Here is an 18,392-nt window from a genome sequence, read left to right on the forward strand (position 1 = left end):
AATTGTTTCTGAAAACACAAAAAACATGAGGGGAAAAAAATATTAAATTAGCTATAGGTGTGAGTGAGAGCGTGAATGTGTTTGTCTGTCATTATGTTTTAGCCCTGTGATGGACTGGCCACCTGTGCATTGTGTTTCTCTGCTTTTGGCCCGAGGTAGATGGGATATGCTTTAGCACCCCTGCGACTCTACATAGGATAAACGGATATAGAAAATGGATGGATGGATGGACAATCAGAGAAATCCTTGATCTCAGGTGTGTTAGATGGATATATTTTAAGCAGATTTGGTATTTCTAATTTATTTAATGAATTTAATATCAATGCTGCTTTATGAAAAACTATTTTATGAAATAATGATTAATACATTTGTCTTTTCAACAGGCAAGACAATGTTCACCATCCAACTGTCTTTTGTTGTGTGAGATGGTAAACAACTCATACAGCAGTATAAATAGTGCATAATTCAGTGTTGAAGTATTTATTATTGATTTTTAGAATGTTTCTTTTACTTAATCATACCGGTAAAGTCCCGTTTTTTTATTTAGTATATATATGTTGTTGTTTTTTGTTTTGTTTTGTTTTTTTACTGGAGCTGTACAGTAACTCTATACAGGTACATCTATATATTTTAGCTTGAAATTACATTTCTGTTCTCCACATTTCACAAAGAGAAAAGCTTGTGATTCTCTCCAGCTTGTTAGGATAGAGATGCCATTACTGGATGGGGCATAGACAATTTTCTTAATCTTATAGAAGGGATAGTTCACCCCAAAAAGAAAATCTGTAATCTTTCACTCACCCTCATGTTGTTTCAATCCCTTATGAGTTTCTTTCCTCTATGAAACCCAAAAGGAGATGTTAGGCAAAATGTTAGTCTCAGTCACCATTCACTTTCATTGCATCTTTATTCTACACAATGAAAGTGAATGGTGACTGAGGCTGACATTCTGTCTAACATCTCCTTCTTTCTTCCACCAATGAAAGAAAGTCATATGGGTTTGGAACCACATGAGGGTGAGTAAATGATGACAGAATTGTCTTTTTGTTTTGCATGAACTAACCTTTTAAATAAGAATAAATTATTTTGCTTTTCTTTAAACAACAGTTGTAAGATGGAATGGGCTGTATAATAATAACAGCCCATAATAACATCAAATCATTCTCTTTAACTCCATAGCATTTTCATAATGGCCGCAAACCACCCCTACATCCTCTTCATGAGAACAGTTATTTTTCCCAATTTTGGCATGTTTGCAGTGTAGCAGAGTCCGTTCTGTCCCTTCACACTCCACATCGTCCAGTAAGATGCTAATCCCAATGCCTCCTGCACCAAGCTCTGATCTCTTAGCCACCCGGATGGCAACAGGATATCCCAACTGCTTGCAGACTACAGCTGCAGCCTTCATATTAAACAAGTCATCACACACTGTGCCCCATTCGCCACGCACGAAGATCTCCACTCGGCCACGGTCTTTTCGGCCATCAGCACTGACCAGCCTTACCGTTCCGGCGCGAGACTTACCTTTCCGGTTTCCTTTCCTCCTTGGCTTGCCTCGGCCTCGTTTACCAGGTCTGCCTCTTTGGGTCTTTGCAGTGGGCTTGGGTGTAAGCGTCAAGTATGCAGGCCTTAGAGTAGTCAAAGATGGAGGCCTGGGCCGCGGGGTACTGTGAACAGTACGTGGCTGTGGTGTAGATGCTCGGACTGTGGTCGCAGGAGGCACCCTGCGAGTTGTTTGTGGAACTCGTGGTCGGGGAGTCATGGTTGTACTGGATTTGGTTGGTTTTGACTTGGGCAGGGCAGATGTTGGGGGTGCTGTTTTTTTGTTAATCACAAACTCTGTGAAAGGATGTCAAACAGATAAATTATTATCCTAAAATCGAAGCAGAAAATAAACACATTGACAAAGTAATCTGGACTCGTGCATTCAAGGGGTATAAGATGTATCTACTGTGTCTTTACCTTCCTTAGGGTTGAAATGAATCAGTTTGCCCTTTATGTTGATTGAAGTGGGCTTGTAACTGCACTTGCCTGGAGGGGCCCTCCTAAATAGAAAAGAAAATGATCAGCTGTTTATTTTACAGTTGTTGAAATCATAAGTAAAACACACGTTACACCCTACAGCATAACAGGAAACCATGTAAACCACAATTAAAAATGTCAGGCACATTCTCAAACCATTTTTAGCATTTGAAACTCAAGAATGTTTTCTATGTAGTCTTCAAACTTTTTGTGGAACTCAACATTTGAAACCATCTAGACTTAAAGCAACACTTCTGTCATTATATCCTCACTCTCAGGTTGCTCCAAACTTGTAAGTTGTTATTTTGTCCATGAAATACAAAGAATAATTTTTTAGGAGGTTTTCTTAAAATGTCCCCGCATCTGTCAAGCTCCAAAAAGGACACCATAAATGTACCATTAAAATAGTCCATACAACCCAATGCTATATTAGTTTTTATTTGTATTTATCTGAATGCAGCAGCAAATGATTTTATTTAACTTCAGTCACTTCCTCTGTCAAAGCTATTGCGTTACTTCAAAAGATTTGGAATATAAAGTTGTTTAGACTTTTATAGTGCTTTTATGCTGTTTTTGGCCTTTTTTGGAGCTTGACGGATGTGGTCACTATGAACTCTTGTTGTATGAAAAAGTGCTGTGTGAAGATTCTACAAAAATTCTCCTTTTGTATTTCATAGAACTGGACCGTTTTCAGAGACTGTGATAATGCGTTTCCACCTCATTTAGCAGTGTAAATCTAGCTTTATAACTTTAAAGTCTAAATTTGCTAATGTAAATTTATAACATTATATATTTCATGTTATATTACACTAGCATAAAATAAAAAGTATTCACCGCTGTTGCTATGGGGTTTCTACTACATCTGGTAAGGAAGTCACAGTAAATGTGGACACTTTCTCTCTTTTGACTGCCATAATCCCACACTCTCTATTTTTTCTCCTCTTTTGGAAAGTTGTGTTTTTCTTTTGCTATTGGAGCAAATGGGATTGCAAAAATAATATTTGCTGTGGTCTCACATCCATCGCTATAGAGGTTTAACCTGCTACACTTTACTTCCGCATTTTAAAACCGCAAATGTGAAAAGGCTCCTCAACAACATCATGATTTGGAACGACATGGGTAAATATTTTTCATTTTTGGAGTGAACTTTTACTTTAGCAGACTGCAATCCTGTAGTTTTTCAGACTGCAACTGTTGCTTTACCATCATATGTCAGTATACAAATCATAATGATTTTAACTGTAATTACAGTGTTTATTAAAGGGATAGTTCACCCAAAAATGAAAATTTACTCACCCTCATGATCTCCCAGGTGTGTGTGACTTTCTTTCTTCACCAGAACACATTTGAAGAAAATTAAAATATCTTAGCTCATTAGGTCCTTAAAATGCAAGCGGATGGTGATTTGACATTTGAAGCTCCAAAAAGAACACACAGTCAGCATAAACGTCATCCATACGACTCCAGCTGTAAAATGTATGTCTTTTAAAGTGACACGATCACTTTTGATGTGAAAAAGATCAATATGTAAGTTATTTTTTAACTCTACATCATGCTTCCGGTCAGCAGCGGTATGCACGTGTGACGTAATCGTGTTGGCATGTGAGACACATGAGAACTGAGGCACGTGTGACACACATGGAAGAGCAGTGCTGTTTACAAGTGAGTAGGATGAATGCTGTACTGAAGCTTTGTTAGTTTTGGTTTAGATCTGTATTTATCTGTTTCTTTACTAACAATGGTGCATTTGGGTACTTATCCTGGATGTCTCATGCCTCAGTTCTCATGTGTCTCACATACCAACGTGATTACATCACACGCGCATACCGCTGCTGACTGGAAGCATGATGTAGAGTTAAAAAGTACTTAAATATTGATCTTTTTCTAAACAAAAGTGATCGTGTCGCTTTAGAAGACATTAATTTAAAAGCTGGTGTCGTATGGATGACGTTAATGCTGACTGTCTGTTCTTTTTGGAGCTTCAAAGTTGAATCACCATCCGCTTGCATTTTAAGGACCTACTGAGCTAAGATATTTTTCTAATTTTCTTAAAATGTGTTCTGGTGAAGAAAGAAAGTCACACACACCTGGGATGTCATGAGGGTGAGTAAATGATGAGAGAATTTTCATTTTTGGGTGAAATATCCCTTTAAAATCTATTACTTGCACGTGAGGCCCCACAGACCTGAATCATCTCTCTAGACTAAAGCCTGTGGCATTATAGTGTGTGATGTTGAATGTATACCTTGATGGATCCACTATCTTATATACCACTCCAGCTTTAGCTGTTGCGCTGGCCGCTCCTGTTGCAAGGAAGTAGAGCTCTCCTATAACACAGGGGACAGTGATGATAGTGATCTCTGTAAGAATGTCACACTGAAGTATGTAGAGATATTTTGTATTGATATGTAGATGGGTCTATAAAAAAAACAAAAACAAATATTGAATATGAATGAATTACTGAAGAAGAAAAAAAGCATTCAAACACACTGAGCTGTTCCTCAAAGTTACCTGCCTCATCTTCACCAAAAGATATGATATATTTGTAGTAGCTGTTTATAAGTTTAGGGAAACTGCAAGTTTTGTCACTGCCCATACAAATCTCCTTATAGGTCCATTTTCCAGTGTCAGGGTTCTCCTTTAGTGACATCAGTCGCCTAGGATGCACAGGAAGGGAAGGTTATGTGATTGAATCGGTTCATAATATAAAGCTACTGAAATAAATCACTAATTATGGGAAAGCAACTGTGTTTTGATATTCTTGTTTATAATTTATTATATTCAGGGTTGGGAGGGTTACTTTTGATATGTATTCCACTACAGATTACAGAATACATGCTGTAAAATTTAATTTGTAACATATTCTGTTAGGTTACTCAAGGTCAGTAACGTATTCTAAATACTTTGGATTACTTCTTCAGCACTGGTAGATTTTTTCACTTGTTTTGACCATAAAAACTCTGCCAGTACAGTAAGACAAAATACACATGTTAAAAATACATTCTCTGAAAAACCTAAATATCTTATGCAGTGTTGTTTCTAAAACAAGATAAATCAAATTGATCTTGTTTTAAGGATTTTTAGATATTTTTACAGGAAAACAATACAAAAATTATTATCAAGAATATGATTTTTGCCCTAATATCAAAGGTCTTACTAGAAAAAAAGAAATTTTGATCTAACATGAATTTTCTTGATAAAAAAATATGATCATGCCCGGTAACATGTGCATGTAAAATGTCTAGAAGTAGCATTTTAGCTTAGCGTAAAGCTGACAATTTACACAAGGTTTATTTCTATTTCTTCTGCTCCAAATTTACTTCAAACTTACTTCTCTGTCTGTTCATATGAATGTAACACATCATTGGAAAGCGTTTCACCGCTGTTCAAATGCACTTTGGATCGTATCATTTATATGTATAAATGTTCTCCATCTGAAAGGACTAAATATTAAATGAAACAAATGACAATAAAATGACAAAAAAAGTAATCTCTTCAGTAATGTAACTGTATTCTAATTACCAATTATTTCAATTGTAAATGTAGTGGAATACAGTTACATGTATATTGTATTTTAACATACATAATCCGGTTACATGTATTCCGTTACTCCCCAACCCTGATTATATTCCACTATAATGTGTGAAGTAAGAGTCTTTCATTTTTTAGCATAAAATAGAAAACATACATACCCACTCATAAAATCCCCAAAGATGTACAGACCATTAAGATTGGGCATCTGGCAGCCTCTGTAGATATAGCCGCCAGTTACAGACTTGCCAACTTTATGCGGATAAGCAAAAATTGGAAGGATATCATCTAAATAAAAAAGGAAAACAAGTCTGTTCAGGGAAAAGTTTGGATAAATGGTTGAAGATACAGTGGCCCCAAAAAGTATACCAAGTGTCAATTATTTTAAAGAAAGATTTTCTAGCAAAAAAAGTTTGTTAAGTTCCAAAGTATAAAACATATATATATATGTTCTGTTAAAAATGAACACAAAAAAGTATTTTGAAACTTTCTCATAAAATATAAGTGAAACACGTTCATAGCTAAAGGGATAGTTCACCCTAAAATGAAAATTCTCTCATCATTTACTCACCCTTATGCCATCCCAGAAGTGTATGTCTCTTTCATCTGCTGAACACAAATTAAGATTTTTAAAAGAATATTTCTGCTCTATAGGTCCTCACAATGCAAGTGAATGTGTGCCAGAATTTTGAAGCTCAAAGCTCCAAAATCCACATAAAGGGAGCATAAAAGTAATCCATACGACTCCAGAGATCAAATCCATGTGTTCAAACAAGATGCATGATGGGTGTGTGAGAAAAAGATCAATATTTAAGTAATTTGTGTCATAAATTATCTTCTCTGCCCAGTAGGGGGCGATAAGAATTAAGACTGTGAATCATCAAAAATAGAAGAAGAAGAATGGGAAAGTGAAACTGAAGTGGAGATTGACTGAGCTGGTTGAATTTATAGTAAAAAAGGGTCTTAAATATCGATCTGTTTCTCCCCCACACCAAATATTATATCACCTCAGAAGACATTGATTTAACCACTGGAGTACTTTTATGTTGCCTTTATGTGTATTTTGGAGCTTTAAAATTTCGGCACCCTTTCACCAGAATTTCTTCTAAAAATCTTTGTTTGTGTTCAGCAGATGAAAGAAAGTCATACACATCTGGGATGGTATAGGGGTGAGTAAATGATGAGAGAAATTTCATTTTTGGGTTAACTATTCCTTTAATGTGATGAACTACACCTGTGGTAACTCTGCTTGGACATTTATGTGAACTTTAGCGGAAATGAAAATGACTTTTGGTCAGTTTGTTTAAAAGTAACTGCAGAAATGGATAAGAAAAGTGAAATTAGTTTTGTGAAAAGGTCATCATTTATTTATTAGATATTTAGTTATTTAATTAAATGAAATCACCCAAATACTCCAAATACTTTTTTGAGCCACTGTATTATGTCCAATTTGACAAGCATGCTTACTGAGTGAAGAGTTGGAGCATAGTTTGTTGTCGTAACAGGAGAAGCCCTCTTTTGCCCTCCATCCAAAGTTCCCTCCTTTTTCGATGAGGTCCACTTCCTCATATTTATTCTGTCCAACATCCCCACAGAACATTCTCCCCTGTCCCTGGCCACTGATTGGGTCGCCTCTGTCGACGGAACATCTCCACATGTTCCTTACACCATAGGCATAGATTTCTGGCTTTGTGTCCTTCTCTCCTACAAAAGGATTGTCTGGTGGGATACTGTAGGGGGTGCCATAGTCATTGTTGTCAACGTCAATTCGCAAGACCTTGCCAAGGAGAGTGGATCTGTTAAAATATAACAGTGTTTGTTTTGGCATTAAAGCTTTTTAAAACTTGCATGAATTTTTAAATGAGAGGTTTTCCTAACAAGAAACATATTTTATTTGAAAACCATGTAGAAGATATAAATAGCATTGGAATGGCATTAGAATATTTTGAATAATTTGACCCTGAGACCATCGAGATGGGCTTCAGAAGACTACAGTTTGTGTCTCTTTCTTTCTTTCTTTCTCCACATGCTTTCTAGAGTCGCGCTAGCCTTCTCATAGCCCACAATGCCCTATGTCAATATTTACATTGGCATGGGCTTGAACTATCTGTGAAGAGGCCCCTTGCTCATTTTTACCCATAAAAAGAACGGATAATTAGTTCGATCTGTCCTTGTAAAAAGAACTTCTACAAACAAATAACCAAACAAAACTTATTTCATTGTCTTTAATTATAAAAACTTCAGAAATAGTGTAGACCTAATATGTGCAAATCAATATTTCAACAATAAGCTTTGAAATATAAAAATATACTTAAACATACTTAATTCAATTAAATATATGATTAGTACAACGATTTTCTTCCCCATACATTACTGTCTATTATAATTAAAAACATATGATTTATTATATTTGTCAGTGTTCAGAAAAAGTGTAAATTCTGTCATCATTTACTCACCTTCATAATGTTCAAAACCCTATGAATTTCTTTCTTCAGTGGAACACACAAAAGGATGTTAGGCAAAAAGGATGTTGGTGACAGAGGCCAACATTCTGCTTAATATCCTTTTTTGTGTTACACTGAAGAAATAATGGCCTATGGGTTTGCAACATGAGGGTGAGTAAATGATGACAGAATTTTCATTTTTGGGGGAACTATCTCTCTAAAACTGAGCTTTTCAATCATGTCGGGGCATAGAAAACCATCAGTAACATCTTAACACTGTGATGAGACTGGACCTCCGCATTCAACAAGGAGTCTCCATATTATAGCCGAGGGACAATCCAGCTAATTCTCTGTTAGTCACTGACGTCCAAGTCCACAGTCTGACTTCTGTGGGTACGACATGTCTCACTATAAAAATGAAAGGCTTGCTGTGCTGTTTGAGTGGCATTGTGCCACTCTTTAGATTCATCAGGCACTGCAAAATTTGCTTATGCCACATGGGGAATAGAGGGTGGCAGAGCCAAGGCTAATATTTTGAGGCTGTGTCTGTCTGGCAGAATATACATTACTCCATTGGGACAAATGTTTGCCAAACTGCCAGAGTCTAAAAGCCAAAATCATGAAAATATGAAAATAAAAATATATTTTACACTTTGGCATACGCCAGCGATCAACTGCCATTGAAACGAATGGGAATGCTAAGAGATAGCTCTCTCCTGGTATAATAGACCTCCTTGGCACCAGCTTCTACTAGATCTTAGTAGGTCTTCATCTACAAGGCTAAACCTAATGTAAACACTAAAAGGCTATTGTTCTGGTATGCTTAATACTTATCAAAAAGCAAATGCTCATTCTTTAAGGAAAATATGAGTTTCATATTTTCATTTTCTGAATAAAAAATGTCATTTTCAACCACTCAAAACATTGCCCTTTTCACACCATTTGCCTAACGTATATGACTAATGAGCTAAAGATCTTTCAAAACGAGCATATTATGTTTATCCACAGACCATTGTCTTGAACACAAACATATGTTTGGCCAGTCTCATGATTATTTTGTTGATCTCTGGATATGACCCTAGCGCTGACCCTTGTACTCATGCCACGAGTCTGAAATTACACATAAACATTCTGAAAATGTTCTCAGCAGCAACATGCTAATGCAAGCGTGTAATATAAAGATAGATAAAAAGTTTAAGGATTATTTACTTGTTTTGGGAATTTCCAAACTTTCCAAAAGGGTCTCCTGCTTTGCCACCATCTCCTATGAATATGTACAGATAGCCATCTAACCCAAACAGTAGCTGACCTCCATTGTGGTTTGATGCAGGCTCGTGAACTTCTAAAAGTGTCCTGTGAAACAAAATTGGCAAAAATAGTATCTCTACATGTCAGTGATTGACAAAATCATTGAATCATGAATCTAAAGAGAAAGCTCAATCTTCTAAACTATTAGTTGCAAATACATTTTTGGACAATTTTACATAAAGTTTCTATTTGTTAGCATTAGTTAATATATAAGGTATTATGAAGTATGAAAATACTACTGTTCATTGTTAGTTAATGTTAGTTCTTAATGTATTAAAGTGATAGTTCACCCAAAAATGAAAATTATCTCATCATTTACCCTTATGACATCCCAAGTGTATAACTTTCTTTCTTCTGCAGAACAAAAATTATGATTTTTAGAAGAATATTTCAGCTCTGTAGGTCCATACAATGCAAGTGAATGGGTGCCAAAATGTTGACGCTCCAAAAAGCACATAAAGACATCATAAAAATAATCCATATGACTCAAGTGTTTTAATCCATATCTTCAGCAGTGATAGGATAGGTGTGGGTGACAGATCAATATTTAAGTCATTTTTTGCTAGAATTAAGTCACTAGAATTTTCTAGTTGCTAGAAATTCTTCTCCCTGCCCAGGGGCGATATGTGATAAGAATTTGAATCATCAAAAACACAAGAAAAAGAATGTGAAAGGAGGAGAATTTAGAGTAAAAAAGACTTAAATATTGATCTGATTCTCACCCACACCTATCATATCACTCCAGAAGACATTGATTTAACCACTGGAGTCTTATGGATTACTTTTAAGATAACTTATGTGATTTTTGGAGCTTCAAATATTTGGTACCCATTCACTTGCATTGTATGGACCAAAAGACCAAAAAAGAATCTTCATTTGAGTTCAGCAGATAAAAGAAAGTAATACACATCTGGGATGGCATACGAGTGTGTAAATGATGAGAGAATTTTCATTTTTTGGTGAACTATTCCTTTAACTAGTATTACCAGCTGTCTCGAGTAGCATCCCATATTTTACTGGGACTTATTGTCCACTATTTAATGGGCAACCCTAACATCACCCTACCCTACCCATTTTTATGTCTAGCAGTCCTCTCTCCTCACCTTTCTGAGGAGTGATCCAGCATGTTCATATCTGCATCAGATAGCGTGAACTCACTGATCCGAATCTTCTCCTGCTTCTTCACAGACACAGAGTAGTAGACATAGGCCTTTTTTACCTCTGTGAAATGAGGGTGCAGGGCAATGCAGAGGAACCCTCGCTCATCCCCTGCCCAAGGTGATGTTAGAACAGCCTTGGTCAGATTCAGGAAGGGCCTGTCGATTCTAGAGCCATTCGGCAGGTAGGTCCACACGTAACCCAGCTGCTCTGCTACAAAGAAACGGTGAGTGCCATCATTCGCGTGAACCATCGCGACAGGATTGCGAAGATTATTCGCGACTTCTTCCAGGCATAACTGTATGCAGCCTTGCGGATCTGCCTGAACATCGCCCAGGTTTGCGTTGAGCTCATCGTTGGAGAGGACGTTTGGGTAACAATATTCCGGATCCTTCAGCACTAGATATTTGCAGAACTTAGTTTGGTCTTCCTCAATAGCATACATTTCATTGCTATTGGTCAGAAGACTGAGAGTATAACGGCAATGGAACCAATAATCACTACAGTAGTTGCCACAGAGACCTGGAAGCTCCCGCATTGGAGTGTTGGCATCTTCGGCATCATACAGGTGAGCTGAATATGGTGAGCATTCCTGAAACAGGGAGAACAGAATGGAGATTTACTCAATATTGCCTTCAAGATCAGCAAAAAAAAAAGTATAATGTGGTGGGACACAAGGAGACAAGTTGCCATTCTTTTTGAATTGATGTCAGTGGAGGAAATTCTTAAGTACGGGTATGGAATGACATGAGTTAATGATAACAGAAGTTTCATTTTTGGGTGAGCTATTCCTGTACCTTAACTGTTGAGTTCAATTGGTATAATGTAGCTCTAGCAATGCCATGGTCAAGGGTTTGATTCCCAGGGTACACACACATACTGATACAATGTAAACTTTAAATGCAGTGTTGCAGAAGTTGCTCAGGACAAAAGTTTACTTTTTTTTAACAACATTCCATTATTGATTGAGTCCATAAAAATGTTTTTTGAACATTGCCTCGATTCACTACAGTAAGCCTACACAAATTATTTGCATTTTGAGCTGTCTGGTCGGATTTGGCATGAGATCGCAGGCTTATGTCCTTCATCCTTACTTCGTTACGTTATTTCCGTAAACACAGAAAAAAAGTACCAGCTGTCACATGTTCCGGCTGGGGAAACTACAATGTTCAGTTCAGTTAGTCACTGTCACAGTTCAGGACAGCAATGCTGCTGCCTGGATTGATGTTCATCTGTTTACTGTTTTGTGAAGTTCTTTACATGTTATAATGCTGAACTGTTGCCCTCTGGCCAGCACTACAGAGCACTACAGAGCCAGGACAACCAGGTACAAGAACAGTTCTTACCCTCAGGCCATTTACCACAACAATTAAACTGCCTTCAGGACTCCCATAGTACAATAATGTATAAATATGTCATGTATATATGTAAATTTAATCATATTTAATTTAATAACTGTACATACCCCTACCTTGCACATATATTACCACTTGCACATGTACATACGCCATTCAATGTTATATGTCCTATTTTTTGTATTTTATATTCTGTGTCTCACTGTAATGTTCTGTGTGCACTTGCTTGTTTCTCCTATCACCAAAAAAAAAAAAAATAAATAAAATAAAAAATGGTGTACGTGAGCACACTTGGCAATAAAGCTCATTCTGATTCTGCTTGGATATGTTGAAGCTTATATTACTTGTCATGCTTGTATGATTCAACAATATAGGAATAAGTCTTTCATTGAACTCAAATCAGCAATATCTCGAGTTTTACCTCTTAAATAGATAAGTGTAGTTCAATATAAACATTAGTATTAGATAAAACACTTGAATAATCATATTAAAATATACTGGTAACTGGTGGTGGTTGAAGAGAGTCCCCTGTTCTCTATGTAAAAGCACTTTGAGTGTAATGTCAGAAAAGCACTATAAGTGTAAAATAAATTTATTCAAAATACGTGTATGTAAATACGAGTGTTGTTTATCTTTATCAATGCAAGTAACATTTCGGTTTTAAATGTTTAATAGAATAACATAATATCAACATGAAAATAGAACAAATGACTTCGGCTCTGAATATCTCCCATTCATGATCTCACACAGGCGATATCCGAGTAAGCTCAAATCATCCGCACAGAAGAGCAGTGCCGAAACATAACTCGCGTAAATTGTCCTTCCGCAAATTGCTTGCAGTTTTAATTTTCATCCACAGATGTTGCTAGTGAGCACACAGTTCCATAGTGCAGCTTTAAATGTGTAAATATAAGTCATTGGAACAGTTTCTCAGACAGATCAAGATTATTTCAGGACTTTAAGTAAAAAATTAAGCTTTGTGAAGTAATATTCAGTTACCCTTTAATATGAACACTGACTTGTTACTATAATCAATAAACCTGCACTGACTTTCAAGTTATTACTATAATTGCTCAACTAGTCAATTCAGCTGAAGCATATTTTAGTTTGATGTGTAAGCCTTTTTGTTTGTCTCCTCCTCCCCATAGTCTGGCAAACGTGGCACTCTGCACGTCCTCTCAGTCGGGATCCCACGATTCAATTCAGCAGCGGGTGATGATTCGTTTGAGCTATAAATACACTAGCTCATGGATATTTTGTACCAACCAAACCCTCATTAAGTCTTAGCCACAACACCCCACCCATTGGAGGACTGGGCCAACCTTGGCAAAATCTCTGCCAACTATGGACTTAAAATCATCTGAGATTACTATAATGATTTGGATCTATGGGGTAACTCGCTCGTAAAACATCACAGTTTTGGTAATGTAGCCAAGACATGAATGAATAATGTTTTCAAAGTCTTTCTAATTACGTTTGATTGTGATTCAAGCTAAATATGAACTGATTGGAGGGGTTATGTGGTAAATTAGTCCAGCATTTTCTAAACTGCATACAGGGTTATGTAATATCCTGTTATATCATCAGAGTCTTGGTGTGCCTAGAGTGAACGACCTAGGGCTGAATGAGTTGGACTGAGAGTCTTTGTCAAGGAAACACTTGACTCTGCAAAAGTTTATTGGAGTTCTCAGGCTCAATAAAATGTAAAAAAAAAAAAAATCATAGGTCATTGAGTTGGTCAGGGTAGTATAGAGAGTCAGTCCTGTTATTTTTGATCAACACAATCACATGGTAAGTCGACATGTTGCTACCGAATATACCGGTAGCCTGGCTTGGTTACTCCAAAAGGGGGTTGCACCAACTCCAAAAGGGGCCATCATTTCCACTCATGGTTAAGGTTAGGGAAAGGGTTAGGTAAGGGGCTCCCTATATCTTTTATGGCAGTTTGGAGCTTCCACCCTTTTTGAAGCAATGCCTGCAGCTATATCCTTCTCCCAATTCAAAGGTGCACTTTTGTCTTTGTGTCATCTTGGACTTACACTGACACCTAGCCGCTTGGATGCAGCATCATTTAAAATCAATTGTTTTCAGTTTCAGATGCCATTGTAGAAAAGTAGCATTCACAGTCAGCCATGATTACTTTAATCAATCAGTGAAAGTGTCAAATAACAGGACGGTTACTGAGATTAAGCGAGTAGTATTCGGCTGGTCATGTGATTCTAACATGGCAGCCCCCATGTGCGGACCCTCTCCATGTTGAATAAAACAGCTTTTATTAGATTACTGATATAACTGGAGTCTTCATTTTATTGTGAGTGGTCATGATTTCCTACATATATTGCAAAATTACAATACATGTCTTTAGAAGTTAAACTGTTTTAATGAGGAAAAAATTACTGAGTGCACTTTTAAATCTACTGTCGACGAATTCACAGTGCGATTAGTCTGTTCAGATAAAGGAGTGCTGTTCAGGCTCCTCAAAAGTCTAATAGAAGCTGTCAATGTACTTTTCCTTTTCTTTATTTTGCTGCATCATGGGTTTCATATAAAATGAGTTGAGGTTTAACATTTATAATCTAAACATATTTATTCTACCCTTCACTTCAACACTTCAGAGTACACTTCACGAACGCCAAAAGTCCAAAGTTTTTTTTAACAATGTAGGAAAAAGTATCAATTGCTGCACTCTTTTCTTCAGATTCACCATATATTTTTGCCCTATATCCATGACCCTATTGTTCTTCAGTATTTTTTATAGGAGCTCCTGCCCAATCATTGTCTTCTCGTTCATTTTTCACTTTTATATGGTTCTAGTTTATGACTCCACAGGACATCAGAATCTCTGATCTCATCAAACTCCACATAGATTTCATTCTGAAACAGATGGTCCCAGGGTTTGATCTCTCATTAACACAATTTGTTCCACTTGACTGTGCCTCAAGTTCCATTAGCTTGCATGTTTGTGAGCGTTACTCATTAGGCAATTACAAGGTTACAGCTTTGCCTTTAAGCTATTCTGTGCTGAAATCACATACAAGAAACAGGAGATGGAAAGAGACATTATTTGAAACCTCTTTAGCAGGAAAGGCCTTGTGAAACACATACATTTATAAATACTGTTTCTGGTTTTGGTTTGTTCTGTGATAACATTGTAATCTGAAGAAACCTCAAGAATGGTCTTTCCAAATGCCACAATTTGCACCAAGGACATGCCATATCTGATCATTTGTGATCACCCATTGCTGCATTATCTTTTGACATTTTGATACAAAATTCCAGTATTCACAAATACTAGTTTAGTACTCTGGACAAATCAGACTGATCACACTGCAAATTTAATGATAGAAGGTCAAAAGTTCTGCTAATGAAATCAGTCTGTATTAACCGAAATTCCAAACTCTGGCCACCTAGTGGCCAAAGCTGGAAGTGTTGTTGAACCTATGGGCATGTTTTCCGGGTTAAATGTCTACAGAGTGATGCCTGCATTGTTTTTAGTTATTAGTTATAAATTATGTATCACAGGCAACAGGAATGCTTATTTTATTAACTCTATCCCCTTACCCTAAACCCAACTATCAGTGGAGTATGCAATTTTTAGCAAATATGCAAGCTCTGAATCGCGTTCACCAATGTTTCTGTGAACGTGATTACTTCCTGGCTTCCATGGGACCAGAACCTGTGTCAGAACGTGAAGCAGTAGCACCAGAAGGAATTGTGTTTATGTTTGAAATGGCAGATGGCCCTTGTCAGTAATTTGCCTGAATGGGGTTGACTTCAGCGTATGTGAACTTTCGGAAGCAACATGTCGATTTCCTGTGTGATCATGTTGTGAAAAATATGCATCTCGTCTATTCTTCTCTGTCTCTCTTTCATTATCAAATATCTTTACTGGCCCCAATCTTTACACAGGAATATGATATATCCTCTGACTTGTTAGAGGGGAAGTGTATATTTTGCTTCTCTGCAGGTTGGAGTTAGAACACCAGCAGCTCCTTGTGTCTGGGATAAAAGTCCCAACAAAGGCATTCATTGAGCTCAACTTTCCCACTAAGCAGCCACATGAATCAGGTGTTACCTTTGCTAACCACACACCTAGTGCAATCTCAACACTGTATAGTAACATATCATAATTTAATCCCAACAGCCCAATGTATAGTAATGTGAGGGGTTTTATTTGTCCTCAGATGAAATTACTGTATATCATTTAGGCATTAGTATTAGTTGGTCCAAAAATGGAACAGTAGGCAAAACTCTGAGATTACTCAAAGTTAACTGACATCTCATGGTCTGACATAATGTTTTATGTGTCCCAAAACTCTCTTTATAGACAGTCTGCTTTTATTTTTGTGTTTGTTTTTATACAAGAGAAATTTATGCAGCATAATAAACACATAATACTGTGTTTTCTGTATATGGGTCACTATCATGAAACCTTTCAAGAGTATGTCATATAAAAAAAATAATAATTTATTATTGTTGTGAAATGATTTTTATATCAATTACTGTAAGCAAAAATACCATTATTCTCAAAGGTGACATGTTGTAATGAGATTTGGCCATATACAGTATATGTTTTACGCTATTTGTGATAAATTTGTGTTGGTGTTCACACTAAATTACCATAGGTAGTAACACGCCACATTTAAATTGGGGTCACCATGCCCAGAAATAACTTTCTGCTAATTTAGAAGTCATGTAGACTTCCAAAACCAAACCAAAACAAAAAATGAAGTAACTGTCTCAATTATGTAATCTCCGCCCTACTGTAAACACTGACGTATTAAGTGTTTACAGGCAGTGTGAATTACATAATACAACCATTTCAATGATTAAATCATGCAATTAAACCTCCAATCCACTTATTTAATGCAGATAACTATTAAAATAAATTAATTTGTTCATTTCTAGACTTAGTTGATATAAATAGATATTTGCTGCTATTTATTGACAGAAAAAAACTGACCTGCGACTCACCTGGCAAAGAATGCTGCGGATATACTTCCCACAGGCCATGTATCCAGAATGATCAAAGAAGTCCATTATCTGATAAAAGCGCTGGGATATTTGGTTATCCCTGTCTAAGTCACAGCATCCGAATTTGGCATACTCCTTGCAGAAGACCAGGGGTGCCGGGGGCTGGAAGGGAGGCTTGTAGTCCAGGCACTGTGGGTGGGCATTTCCCTGCAGAGCTATCAGGGATACCAGTAGAAGCAAGCAATAAGCTCTCCACAGTGTCATTCCACTCACTGCACAGGAAAAAACTCTGTGCATGCTGACAAAGGTGGCTTGTGCTGAGATTGAGAAATACCAATGGTGTGTGTAATTTCTCCGGCAGTTAGTTGCGAGTAGTGGCTGGTGGTCAGCTGTCTCCCGCAAAAACATGCAGAGAGAGAGACACACAAACACACACACACACACACACACACACACACACACACACACACACTATTCTGACATGTGGATCTAGGGGAGAGAAGGCAGCCGGAATACTGCTACACAAGGCCCACTCATTCAACAGACTGAACCAAAGCCATGCAACAGACACACATTCGTACACACACGTACACATCATTACACACAGGCTTCTATTCCCTCCCCCTTTCCACTCTTGTCTCCTCCTCTGCCTTTCCCTCATTTCCCCTCACTTTTCTCTCGTTCTTTGGCAGAAGCATTCCTTCCTGTGGCTGGCCTACATCACATGTTTGAAGCCTCCCTCCCCCGACTTAACCCATGCTTCTGTCTTTGCTTTCTCTCTTTATAGTCTTCCTGCATTGTCATTCTTTTCATATATATATATATATATATGAAAAGAATGACAATTTACAATTTTAAATACGTAATACCATTACATGTATTCCATTACTCCCCAACCCTGTATATATATATATATATATATATACACACACACACACTACTGGTCAAAAGTTTTGAAACACTATTATACTCACATTTTAGAATAATAGTAAAGTAATTGAAACTATGGAATAACATAAATGGAACTATGAGAATTATGTTGTGACAAGACAAAATCCAAAATAAATCAAAACTGTGTTATATTTTAGCATCTAGTAGTCACCCTTTGCCTAGAATTTGCAGACATGTACTCTTGACATTTTCTCAACCAACTTCTTGAGGTATCACCCTGGGATACTTTTTAAACAGTATTGAAGGAGTTCCCATTTATATGCTGGGCACTTATTGGCTGCTTTTCTTTATTATTTGGTCCAAGTCAATTTCAAAAACTTTTTTTTTTAAATTAAATTTTAGATTTATAATGAAATAAACTAATATGGTGGCAGAATTATATTTTTGTCTACAAAACTAATTTCAAACATTTAAGCATACACCTTCAGATCAAAAGATTTTTAAGATCATGAGAAACATTTCAGTCAAGTGTTACAAAACTTTTGACCGGTAGTGTAAACGGGATTACGTGTTTAAAATACAAAATATAAGTAACTGTATTCCACTACAGTTACAATTTAAATAATTTGTAATTAGAATACAGTTACATTCAAAAAGTATTTTGATTACTGAAGAGATTACTTTGCAATTTATTGTCATTTATTTCATT

General features: G+C 36.7%; 1 protein-coding gene across 1 annotated transcript; it reads right to left on the minus strand.

Annotated features, from left to right (window-relative positions):
* Positions 1-499: 499 nt before the first annotated feature.
* LOC127417171 (HHIP-like protein 1) lies at positions 500-17,404 on the minus strand. The gene is made up of 9 exons (XM_051656974.1): positions 16,793-17,404; positions 10,409-11,055; positions 9,207-9,350; positions 7,021-7,349; positions 5,715-5,841; positions 4,534-4,679; positions 4,268-4,349; positions 1,963-2,045; positions 500-1,839 (listed from the first exon to the last, which is right to left on the minus strand). Exons 1-9 carry the CDS (start codon positions 17,198-17,200, stop codon positions 1,154-1,156), a joined length of 2,652 nt encoding a protein of 883 aa, XP_051512934.1. The 5' UTR covers positions 17,201-17,404; the 3' UTR covers positions 500-1,153.
* Positions 17,405-18,392: the final 988 nt, after the last annotated feature.

Source organism: Myxocyprinus asiaticus, chromosome 26, assembly GCF_019703515.2.
Source record: "Myxocyprinus asiaticus isolate MX2 ecotype Aquarium Trade chromosome 26, UBuf_Myxa_2, whole genome shotgun sequence".
Taxonomy (NCBI): domain Eukaryota; kingdom Metazoa; phylum Chordata; class Actinopteri; order Cypriniformes; family Catostomidae; genus Myxocyprinus; species Myxocyprinus asiaticus.